At 38.9% G+C, this 12,824-nt stretch overlaps 1 protein-coding gene across 1 annotated transcript in view; it reads left to right on the forward strand.

Moving 5' to 3' along the window:
* The window catches only part of SMC2 (structural maintenance of chromosomes 2), a 32,622-nt gene extending 19,798 nt beyond the window's left edge, over positions 1–12,824 (forward strand). Inside the window, exons 16-25 of the mRNA XM_075210937.1 lie at positions 529–664; positions 5,052–5,176; positions 5,700–5,893; positions 6,176–6,319; positions 6,428–6,622; positions 9,096–9,296; positions 9,926–10,042; positions 10,198–10,358; positions 10,758–10,905; positions 11,482–12,824. Coding sequence (XP_075067038.1) covers positions 529–664; positions 5,052–5,176; positions 5,700–5,893; positions 6,176–6,319; positions 6,428–6,622; positions 9,096–9,296; positions 9,926–10,042; positions 10,198–10,358; positions 10,758–10,905; positions 11,482–11,673 — 1,613 coding nt within the window. The 3' untranslated portion in view covers positions 11,674–12,824. The remainder of the gene's footprint in view (positions 1–528; positions 665–5,051; positions 5,177–5,699; positions 5,894–6,175; positions 6,320–6,427; positions 6,623–9,095; positions 9,297–9,925; positions 10,043–10,197; positions 10,359–10,757; positions 10,906–11,481) is intronic.

Raw genomic sequence — 12,824 nt, forward strand, 5'->3', positions numbered from 1 at the left:
ACAGTCTTATAAGAAGACTCTTAATCCCCCTTACAGGTATAGTTTTATCCAAAATGTTAGGGAAAAGGAGAGGTGGTGTGTGCGATTTAAAGGGAACCTGTCATCTCTAAGACGGGGCTTCTTATTAACTCTGGGCTATTGAGAAGCTACCTGAAACGCTCCTCTCGGCAAGATCCAATACTTTTCAACCAATCTTGCATACTAACTGCATAGGGGGTAATTGACATGAATAAATACGTATTTTGGAAATATATACCATCATAAGTGTGTACAATGGAAATAATCGAGCAAACAAAGCTAGCACACACCTGCTATAGACCAGTGTGTTGATGTGGACATTTTGCCAGAGGCAGAAAAGACAAAACAAAACACCTGTGTCCCTCCTACAGCTTTGGGGAAAAGTATTTAACAGTTTAAGAAAACTATTTGGATTCCTGCTAACTGGGAAGCAATTAAGGTATTCCAGCTTCGTTTGTGAATAAGTGTTGAAAGACTGCAACATAAAATAATTTAAGCTATTTTCCACAGGTGCTCGTTCTCAGGCCCCATCTGTGTTATCCAAGGTTCAGGAGATTAAAGATGTTCAGGATGAGTTGAAGATAAAGGAGGCAGAGCTGCAGACAGTGGAGAAGGAACTGGCTGCTCTGAAGAACACAGTTGAAAGGTATATTCAGCAAATGAGCAAGTTTAAGGTGAACCAAAAGGTTTAGAGATTTTTCTGTGATATCTTTTTGAAAAAGTGTCTGTGCTGTATTCATTATTTACAGATTGGATGTTAAGCAAAACTGCTAATTCAGTAAATGTGTGACTGAAAAGAAGATTTTTGTACTTGCCGTTAAATCCATTTCTCCTAATCCATCTGGGGGACACTGCTACATTGGTTTGTGGTTATGATGGAGGAAGAACTGGGCAGTTAATTTTTCTGAAACTGAAGCTCCTCCCAATCTCCCAACCCCTAGTGATTCTCCGTTTACAACTTGCAAAACCCCAAAGGATAATGCAAGAAAAATTAACCAAACACACAGAACTGAATACTGAGCATAAGGGTGGAATCGTAGTGTCTTAGAAGAAATTAATTGAACGGTAAGTACAAAAATCCTCTTCTCCATCATTCTATCTGGGGGACACTGCTACATTAGTGATGTTCCAAAGCTGCTCCTTGGGGAGATTACACTCAGAAACAGCTGAACACAGAACTCTCTGTCAAAAGCTAGCATCTCTGGCACAGGTTGACCAGAACTAGAATAAACCCGCTGAATAGTGGACCTGATCCATCTGGCTATGGTCTGCTTAGATTCCAACCATCCCTGCTTTTACACCACATAGAGAACCAGCAGTGAGTCAGGATTTACTTGGACAGGACTTTGGGAGTTTGAAAGTCTAAGAGCTCTGACCACATCCAGAAGGAATAGCTGATCCTGGCTACCTGACTTACCAGGCCCCCAGGAAGGAGGGAATGACTATCTCCTGCTTAAGGTGAAAATGTGAAACCATGCTTAGGTTGGAACAACGGAGATGTGCGCAAGGCTGCCCCGTTGTCCTGAAACGCCAAAAAGGGGGACCTACAACACAAGACACCCAATTTGGAAACCAGTCCAGCTAAAGAGATGGCTAAAAGGAAAGGACCTTCCAAGTCAAGTGTTTCAAGTCAATAGTCTCCAAAGGTTCAAATGGAGAAAGCTGAAGAGCCAAACCAAATTAAAATCCCATAAAGGCACCATAGGGGTTTTCAATTTCCAGCCTCACTAAGAAAGACTGGACCTCCAAGATCGAGCCAACTTCCTCTGGAAATACAGTCAATGCCGAAACCTGAACCTTAAGAGAACAAAGTTTCAGTTCCTCTTGGAGAAAAGAAAAGAGATGCGAAAGTCTATAGTGTGAAAACCTTTGTGTTCACACCAAACCACTTAAGTCTTCCAAACCCTACGGTGGTTGCATGTAGACTCTGGCTTTGTTCATAGTTTGAATAACTCCCTAAGACAATCCTTCTGGCTCTCAAGATTCTGGCTTCAACAGCCATGCCTTTAAGGTCAGATGAAGAAGGTTCTGGTGGAGGAACAAACCTTACAGCAGAAGATCTTCTCATAGAGTTAGTCTCCACCCTGGACCTTCCGCTATCCTTAGACAGGTCTATCTTCCCCTCTACTGACCCCTGTCTGCTGGAAGGTGGTGACCCCTGGAAGATGAGGACTTTGGTCGAAAGGAGGCTTGAAAGGAAGCAACCATGGTCCTTTAGATTTAGACAAGTTGACTGGGAGAAAGGAGCTCTTTCAGTAGCCTCACATATCATTAGTCAAGTTCAGGACCAAAAAACTGAACCGTCATGCAAAAGGGCAAAGATTTCTTGGATTCAGTATCCGCGTCCCAAGCCTGGAGCTAAAGTGTTTGGCTGGCCACAACATGCAAGGCAGATATGCTAGAGTTGGTAGAAGCTGCGTCACATAGATATTTGTGTGCTACTCGGATATGCTACGTCTACAGGAGAAATTGTAACCTTAGTTAGACTGCAGTCCTTCCAAGAACTGTTCTGACCAATTTTCCATGGCCTTGGAAACCCATGCTGACGACAATGAGGGTCTGAGTGCTGCATCAGCAGCCACATTGATGGACTTTAAAATGTTTTCACATTTCCTTTCTGTGTCGCCCTCGATTGAAGCTGCTCCAGGAATAGGAAGAGTGGTGCACTTAGAGGCTAGCCACTGGCGTATCTACCTTTTGGTGGCTGCTCCCACCTAACCATTTCCTCAGCGGGCAAAAGATACGCCACAGGAAATTTGCGAGGAATTAGGAATTTCATATCCACAATTCACCCAGGAGCTCAGATAAGTGGGAGGGTGAAGGAAATGGAACCACACACTTCTAGTTTTTGTTTGGTTTTTTTGTAAAAAATGCTGCCTTAGAAGTGAAATATTCTGATTCTACTAACGGGTCCAAATCCTGTCTTTGACCAGGCTGGTGCTTTCTGAGCCATGGCCACGTAACCTGACAACCAACTGAGACCACTTAGAGCAGGTGAGTATTCACTCCCAGTGCAGTTGCAGAAAGATACTAAGGAGTTACACTGACTTCTCTAGAAGGCACAGACAGTTTTGTCCACTTGGCAATAGACTGAGTGCAGTTGGGAGCCTCCTGTCTAAAAACAGGTCCCCGAGCAACTCCCATGCACTTGTGGGCTCAACTCCTGAAGGGGGAGGCATCTGGTAATAAGGCTCTTTGGTAACAGCCTGCATCAACAGCTGTTCTCCCAGTCTGCCCTATTCTTTGCAGGAGACGAGTGAACAGGGTGTTGTGATGCTGATTTTTTGGTCTCTTGTCTGCTCTGAGTCTGTTCTGCAGCTCAAGTTGCTCTTGACATTGCGCATTGCAACTCCTTTAAAAATTAAACAAGTCTCACCTTCTGCTGCCCTTTTCTAAGGGTGCACCTTTTGCTCTTTTGGGGTCTTTTGAGTAAGGATGAATCAAAGGTTTCTGATAAATATGCTAGATGTGCCTGGTCAGAGCTTGGCAGTTTCTGCAAGGAAGCGGCGTAAAAATCCAGACAGACAAGCCAACACCGTGGCATTATCTAAATCATGGAGACACCAAGAGTACCCGAAGTTCTAGCCATCGCAGTGGTGGTCTTCCCCAGGAAAGAGAACTGGGAAGCCGATTTCTTCAGCAGTCAAGTCCTTCATCCTGGGGAATGGTCCCTTCACTTGAAGTCCCCCAGCAGCTGGTTGTCAGGTGGAGCAAATCGGATGTCAACATAATGGCATCTCTACTAAACCACAAGGTGAAGCGTTATTGTTTCAGGACTTGGAACCCCTACAGGCGTTGTTGGTACTGTGGAACTTTCACCTGACTTGCCTGTTTCCTCTAGTGGCAGTGCTTTCACAGGTGCTCAAAAAGGTAAAAAGAGAGCACTTGTCTTTCATTCAGATTAAAGATGGTTTCCAAGTTCCATCTGAATCAGAACATTGTAGTTTTGGCCTTAGATCAGGATAGGTCTCCAGATGAAAAGTACACTCTTCACTCTGGACAAGATCAGGGCATAAGGACCTATGTCCATAGTACCCGTGAAGTTAATTGAACAGATGATCACTTAGTCCTACTGTGATACCCACAAGAGAGGCTGGCCTCTAAGCAGACCATTTCCAGGTGGATTACTTTGGTAATTCTGAAGTCTTATACTGTGGGCAGGTAAGCCTGTCCATGAAAATGTGTTTGCAAATTCTACAAGGTCAGTGGGTGCTTTTGCGCAGCATGGGACCTCGACTGAGCAGCTGTGTCAGATGCCCATTTGGTCTTCGGTACACAGTTTAATTAAAATCTACCAATTCAACATTTTTGTATCCAAAGTTGCCTATTTTAGATGTAAGCTTCTGCACTCTGCATTTTCTAAGTGTACGCTTCTTTAGGGACAGTGTTCCAGTGTCACCCATGATTGATAGAGAACTGGATTTTTTTACTCAAGTTAAAGCCGAAGAGTTCAGTGTGGAACTTGTTCCTTGTTTTTTTAATTTTGTTTTTTTATTTTGTATTTTTCACTGTTCTCCTGTATTGTTCTTTACGCCATCTCTTGTTTTTTGTACTTGGAGTTTTGTTATAAAAATCATGAAAGATCCCGACAGGCTTCTGGTTATAGAGGGGGACAGGAGCTTGCCTTTTTGGAGGCAATTTTTAAAGTGCTCACACTCTATACCCCCAGTCTTTCCAGTGGGTTTATTGGATTCGTGAGAACAGAATTTAACAGAAGGGAAAAAAAATTTTTTAAACCAAATTGACAGACCATTGCGCCGTCTCTAGCCGATGTTAAATGTTAAAAATCCAAACAGGTTTGATATAGCAGGACTGTATGTGTACAAGGCCATTGTGCAACATGGAAGTGGTACAATTTTCAGCTAAATTGCAGTCTGGTTCAACCTGGCCTCTGTACAATCAAATTTGTACTTTTTTTTTAAGTAGTGTGTGTATGTGTGTGTGTGGGTGTGGAGCCAAATGGCAAAGATTGTGAACAATATGAATACTATGTTTGGCCAGCTTTAAAGTTCTAGCATTTGTTATTGTTACAGGTATCGGCAGCTGAAACAGCAGTGGGAAATGAAGTCTGAAGAAGCTGATCTACTTCAAACTAAATTACAGCAAAGTTCCTATCACAAACAACAGGAAGAACTGGATGCACTGAAGCAGACTATTGGTGAGGAAGTCTGCCAGTCTATGGGGATTTTAAACACCATTAAATTATAAACGTTGCTTTTAAAACTAATTTTAAGGAACCTGCTCTTTAAATATTAATTGGGCATTTGGTAACTGATTGGACTTTCTATAAAACTCTCTTTTTTTAAATCTTTGCTGCTTATGTGTTCACACTGTGTATTGGCAGTACAGTAAGACTAAATACAGCTAACATAAATGGATCTTTAGCTTGCCAATATTAACTTGAGGTTAAGCTCACCACATGTGTGCCAATTCTGCAGCTCAGCATGTGAGACAGCATCACTTTTCAATTTGACCACATGCAAGTGGCTCATTTAGACACTCATAGCTTGGGTTAAATGCTGGTCACAGGGATGTCTGTCAATACATTATTTGTATACCAGATTTACAGGCATGTCTGAAATGCAGCTGATGGAAATGTTTTCCAGAGGCAGCATTATACTACGGCAAGTGTTTTTGATCATTTTGGTAGAAAACTAAAAGTATTATTTTTCCAATGCCAGAGGAGAGTGAAGATACTTTGAAGAAAACAAAGGAGGTTCAGAAAAAGGCAGAGGAGAAATTTAAAGTACTTGAGTACAAAATGAAGAATGCAGAAGCTGAGCGAGCGAGAGAACTGAAGGAAGCTCAGCAGAAACTAGATGCAGCGAAAAAGAAAGCTGATGTCTCAAACAAGAAGATGAAAGAGAAACAACAGGTTGGCTTCACATTGTTCCCACTTTCATGTAAAAGAGTCTTAATGATGATAGTATTGTTTACAGGTGGTACAAGAGGAATGATGTCAGAGGGGGGAGCTTAGGTCCTTCACCTAGTGTACCTTGAGAGTGTAAAGAGAGCAAGAGCAGGATGCAGTGTTCATGTTGCTTCATGTGGTGATTGATAATGATTTGAGACAGAAATACCCATGTAAATCAGATTTATAAATATTTAGAACAGTGTTCAGGTTTGCTAATATCTTTTCTGTTGATTTTTGCTGCAGGAAGTGGATGCTCTTGTTTTGGAACTTGAAGAACTAAAGAGAGAGCAAACAACTTACCAACAGCAGATTGAAGCTGTTGATGAAGCTATAAAAAGCTACCAAGTGCAAGTAGACGGCATGGCAGCTGAGGTTACAAAGAACAAGGTAAAAAAAAAAAAAAGTATTAGGAGACTGATTTATAATACTGTGGGATTGTAGATAATAAGTTGGTAAATTTACACTTCATATATGGTATTACTTATATGTTGATAGGAAGCTGTGAAGAAATGCCAGGAAGAGCTTGCTAAGCAAAAGGAAATTATCATGGGCCATGACAAAGAAATCAAGAGCAAGTCTACAGAAGCTATGAAGATGAGGGAAAGTAACAATGATATCCAGCTGAAGATAAAGGAGCTAGAACATAGCATCAGTAAACACAAGAAGGACAGTGCTGATGCTGCTGCAAGGGTAACATTCATTGCTTTCATACCTCTCTGTGTATCCTATTATGTATAGAATTAGTGTACTAAATGTTAAAGGATCTTTAACCTGATATTTTTATTAAGGGATATAGAGATAGTTATATATATATATATATATATATATATATATATATATATATATATATATATATATATATATATATATATATATATATATATATATATATATATATATACCTAGTGGCGTGTGTTAGTCTGTGTGGGGAAAAAAAAAAACAACAAGCTGCAGCGCCACCTGCTGGGCGGAGTTATACACTGACCTACTAAATTCTTAGCATTATCTAATATATAAAAGTAAAAGCCTAGCTGTGTGTGTGTGTGTCTCAGAAAGGGCTCATCCAATTGACCTGAAATTTGGTATAGTGACATTATTTGACAAAAAAATTAGAATAGTGAAGTCAGTTAACTTCCATCATCCCCCCTTTCCCCCGTGAGAGGGGTAGTAAAGGCTAAATCTACGAGTTGAGGGGTCAAACTCATTTTCGTGAGGTAATTTTACCTCATGAACACACATTAAAAAGGGAAGCTTGCGTCGGGAAGTAACGCTCTTCCCCTGAGGAGGCCTGGGCTAGGTCCAAATGCATGACAAGAACCTTTTTAAGACCTTAAGTAGCTTGATTTGACTAGAATGCACGGGTTAACGTGTGTATGTATGTATATGTATATATGTATGTATGTATATATATATATATATATATATATATATATATATATATATATATATATATATATATATATATATATTCTATTATATAAATGCATAGTGACGTGTGTGGGAAAAACAAAAAAAACAAGCTGCAGCGCCACCTGCTGGGCAGAGTTATACACTGACCTATATATTTCTTGAAGGAGAAGTGACAGTTTTCTTCTCAATAATCCCTTTATATCAGTGATGCATTTCATTGCCCGCATATGTGGTCCTCTAACCTTCAAAAGGGTAGCACATTACCTTTAATCTTAGTTAGAAGTTAAAATGATACATTTAATAAAAAAAAAGAGGCACCTATTGGTAATAACATGTTTGTTATAGCCTGTAACACTTGTTTAAAATGACAGCTAATCTGACAAAGCAGGAAGGAGCTGGGCACTGCCTGTTAGTCCTCACTGTTTATCTTCTAGAGTTCTACTGACTGTCTTTTTTTGGGACGAGGTAATCTCACAATACAGTAGATTGGGGAGTGGCCCAGAGACATTATACGTGATGGGGTATGATGTAATTGTGGGTGTGGCCAGGTTTGGGAAATATGACCGAGCAGACCATGAAGTTGCAGGCACAACCCCCCCTGATTTTGCTCATGGCTTGTACAGGTTGATGACCTAAAACATCCTAGCATATACTTTCCCTTGTGCTAAGCACATTTAAGCAAAGAAAATACTGTATGTTGAGTCCCATCTTTTTATTTATTTAAATTCTTAGGAAACTAAAAAAAAAACTTTTTGATTTTTCTGGGTGAAAATTTCCCTGAGACAACCAGAAAGCCGCAGGTCCATTGTTGGGTAGTGGATAGAGTGGAATCTCCCAACAATAGAATAGTTCTGCAATGGGAGTGTGAAGATTGTAATGTCAAATGCACTTATATATACAGCTTGTCCGGGTGGAGATAAAGTTCTGGGCTTTCAATTCTTTAAATAATTTACACCAGTTGCTGCTGCTACTAGAGGTTTGCTGCATACATGTGCTGCAGGGTTTGTACCAGCTGGGAGAACTGTGCTGGTGACACACATTTGGACACCAGCTGAAATATAATTCTTGTGTCGGTTGATACAAAACACAAGTAAACCTCATTCAATCTTTTAAGAAATTCTAATTGTATTGAACCAGAAGAAAGCTAAACAAAAAACCCCAGTATGACAGTAATCTTGCAGGGTTGAAAACTTTCTTTTATTAATGATGGCCACAGATAGCATTTCTTGTTAGAGGTATCCAATGCATTTTTAATTTCTTGGTGCTTTCGCTATCACCACCTCTAGGAAAATTTTTCTTTTATGTAAGTCGGTTTCAATTTAATCAATTGTAATAGTTACGGAAACACCAATAAATCTGTAATAAAACATGCTTTTATATATAAAAGTCTTGACATCATTGGCTAAGAGAACTGGTTACCAGATTTTATATTGCAAATTTATATCTGACCTATTTATTTTATTTCTAAACTAAAACCACTAAAATACTGTGTTCCTCTGTGACACTATTCCCTTTGGAGAGAGCCTTTAATACAGAAGACTGTGCCCGCTATGCTGTATTCCTGCATGGCTAACAGCAGCCGAAGTTTAGCTATCAACAGTGGGTGAGCTGTATTGTGTGATCTCACAAGGGGTACAGAGGCACATTTATACACAAGGCACCATCAAATGCAGCAATACAGAATCTGGTCACATGTTTTTTTGTTTTTTTTTAAATAATGGAAATGACAATGCCTGATCTTTGTGTGCACTAGGTTGCCAAAATGCTGAATGACTACGATTGGATTGCTTCTGAGAAGCATCTTTTCGGCCAAGAAAACTCTTCCTATGACTTCAAAGCAAATAATCCAAAGGCAGCAGGCCAGCGACTGCAGAAACTGGAAGAAATGAAGGAGAAACTGGGCAGGAATGTCAACATGAGAGCAATGAATATGTTGACACAGGCTGAAGAGAGGGTAAGAGGACTGTGATCTACTAGGACTGCTATAAAATAGTGCTCCTAAATGTCTTCATGTATTTGACTTTTGAAGTAAACATTTTCAGCTGAATTTTAGTAGTTTTAATACAAGTGCTTGTGAAACATTTTCAATGTAGTAATTAATGTGAACTTAGTTTGACTTTTTTTAACCTTATGGTTATGCATTATTGAAATGTTAAGATCATATCTGTGCAAGCTTTTTGTGTTTGTGCAGTGCCTTGCTATAGCCTAAATGTCTCACTGTTTTGAGACTGGCATTGTTTTTCGTATACAGAAATGGGGAAAGCAAAGAAGCTACTCTTCTTTTTTTTTTTTTTTTTTTTTTCTTTGTAATTAGAATGAGCTGTAGTATTTATATTTGAGCATAGCATTCATTAGGAGGTCACTCTTAAGATTAAGGAAAACTGACTAAATGTCACTTGATTAGCGAACTGCTGTAGTTTACAATATATGACCAGAAATTGGTCAACATGAGAAAATGCTTTATCGAGTGGCTAGAGAATAATTAATTTCAAAAGCATTTGAAAGCCATTATTTCGTTTTTTGATTCTTCATGAAAGGGTATAATTTACTTCACAAAATATAATTTAATTTTTTTTTATACAGTACAATGATTTAATGAAAAAGAAAAGAATTGTGGAGAATGACAAGTCTAAGATTTTGGACACTATTGAAGAACTTGATCAGAAGAAAAATGAGGCTTTGAATATTGCATGGCAAAAGGTAACATGAACTGGGTTTAGTGAAAGCTTTATTTGCTGTAGTGGTATAATGGTAAACATACTCTAATTGTTTTGGGGTTGTTTCTATATTTAGTTGCAAATAGAAAAATGTGAACAACCCAAGTCACATAATGATGTCTCCTCTATTTCGTCTAGGTAAACAAAGACTTTGGCTCTATCTTTTCAACTCTGTTACCTGGGGCAAATGCTATGCTGGCCCCTCCAGAAGGGAAGAATGTACTGTATGGATTGGAGTTTAAAGTTGCATTGGGCAGCACCTGGAAAGAAAATTTGACAGAATTAAGTGGTGGACAACGGTAATTATAGATAATATTGATTGTGACAAGTTGTGTAAAAGGGGATTGGAATAGAAAAGTTGAGAAACAGACTGTGTATGGGAGAATTTAGCTAGTTTTTAATATTACTATGGCTACGATTTTGACAAATTTTGTAGATGTAAAAACAGCTGCTCAATAACCCAAACACACTACTTAGTTGTTTAATGTATTTATCGATAAACCTGCTTTTGCTGCTGTGATCCCTTTGTCTGGCTTTATACTGAATAAAGTCATCTTCGCATGCATCCCTCTTATCTGCTTTCCATGTCACATAAGCGGTTGAAACCAGAATCGTATAGCAGGAGGATACATGCCAATATGTATGTATACTGCATACATCATGTATAGTAATGTGTATATATATATATTCCTTTTCAGTTCGTTGGTGGCATTGTCGCTCATTCTCGCAATGTTGCTTTTTAAACCTGCCCCCATTTATATTTTGGATGAAGTTGACGCTGCCTTGGACCTTTCCCATACACAGAACATTGGACAGATGCTTCGTACACACTTTCGTCACTCGCAGGTAGGAGGACCAAAGGTCATTATACACTGTTAAACAGAACAGTATTCTATGACTGCCATTTGTGGCAATAAACACTGAACAGATCTACCCACTTCACATCAATCTGAAAGCACATTGTGAACTATTTTATCCACCTATATTGCTTTTATAGAAGAATTAAATGCTCTGTGCCATGACTTAACTCAGTCTCCGCATTTAATGGTACATTTAGGGGCATATTCAATTCCGATCCCGATCCGCGGGATCGCGCCGGAACGGCCGCGAACCTAATCCGCGGTACCGCAATAACGTGGATATGGGCTGCGAACGAAAATCCGTGTTATTGCGGTACCGTATTACCGGCAGTACTGCGCATTTTCCGCGGTAACGCGCGTTACTGCGGATCGGATCGGAATTGAATATGCCCCTTAGGGTTTTTTAAAAAAAAAAACTACCTTGCCCCCCTATTTTTTTCTTGATTTTTCATTTATCAGCACTGTGGGATATGTAATATTTGAAATAATATCGCCTGAAGTGGTATTGTGGAGACTACAGTTGTGTGATAGCAGTTATAAATTGTGTACCCTTCTTTTGTAGTTCATTGTTGTGTCGCTGAAAGATGGAATGTTTAACAACGCCAATGTCCTTTTCAAGACGAAGTTTGTGGATGGTGTATCTACAGTGGCGCGGTTTGCACAGAACCAGAACGGAGGAGGTTCTGCAACTCAGCACAGATCAGAGAGAAGCAAGTCTAAGGAAAAAAGGAGTCGTATGCAAGTGGATGCATGAGCGATTTTTATACAGACTTTAATGTACAGTGGAGACAAATTGGATGGATCTTTATAGCCAGTACTCTTTCTTCATATCAGTCCTTACCTTATATTTAACTTTTTTTATGTTGTGTGTCTTTCCTTGAATTTCATAGGATGTGACTTTCCAGGTAATTTCCTCATTGTACATATTTTCCTGCCATAAGGTCACATAATTATGAATATCAAAGTGTATTATAACATGAATTGCTTTATGACCTGCAAAAGCCAAATGAGTTGAGTTAATCGAACAGCTCATGTTTTTTTAATCCACCTTTAAACTCAGACTATAATGCTGGTTGATCTGTCATGTGACTCTTAAACATTGAGTCACCAACACACTTAAGATTTTAAATATCGAACTGTATGAAATTAAATATTTCTAATAAAAAGATTTACCATTTTTCCATATGTAAAGCTTTTTTTCTTGTAATTGTTTACCATAGATTAGTTTATGCTTACAGATGCATTTTTTTACCTGTATATACAGATGCTGATATCGGTGTGAAAAAGCACGTATTCTGAAATGTATGGATGTATGAACTAAACATATATTGGTGCACTCAACACCACAATTTTAAACAGTTCTGAATGGCTACAAGATCTAATCCTCGCCACTTCATCACCTGCATGTCCAAGTGTGTAGAGTTTTGAAGAATGAATGGAACAGGTCCTCTGACCCTAGTTGATCACACTTAATCAATCAAATATGCTACCCTAATCTGCCTTATGAGGTATGGTCATTATTAGCAGGACATATTTTACTACAATTGCTTTTAAATTACAGTTTTCTAAATGTTATAAATTTACAACACCATAAGTAATATGTTGAATCGCCTCATTTTTCGTCTGATAAAATGAATGCTGAGAAATGTCCTACGTTTGAAAACTATATACAATAAGATCATGTCTTAATTATATAATGCGCTAAGAAACTACTAATTTACAAACATAACCAGAAAAACCGCATAAGATGCAATGTCAATGCATAATGCCAAACATCTACTGATATACTTTAACATCCACTGTTACAATTTTCATACAGTTAATGACAAAAATATTAGAAGACTTCTATGCGTGAATCTTTATTATATTCTGCTGCAGTGGAAATAAAAAAAACATATTAAGAGA

This window comes from Mixophyes fleayi, chromosome 1 (genome assembly GCF_038048845.1).
Source record: "Mixophyes fleayi isolate aMixFle1 chromosome 1, aMixFle1.hap1, whole genome shotgun sequence".
NCBI lineage: Eukaryota > Metazoa > Chordata > Amphibia > Anura > Limnodynastidae > Mixophyes > Mixophyes fleayi.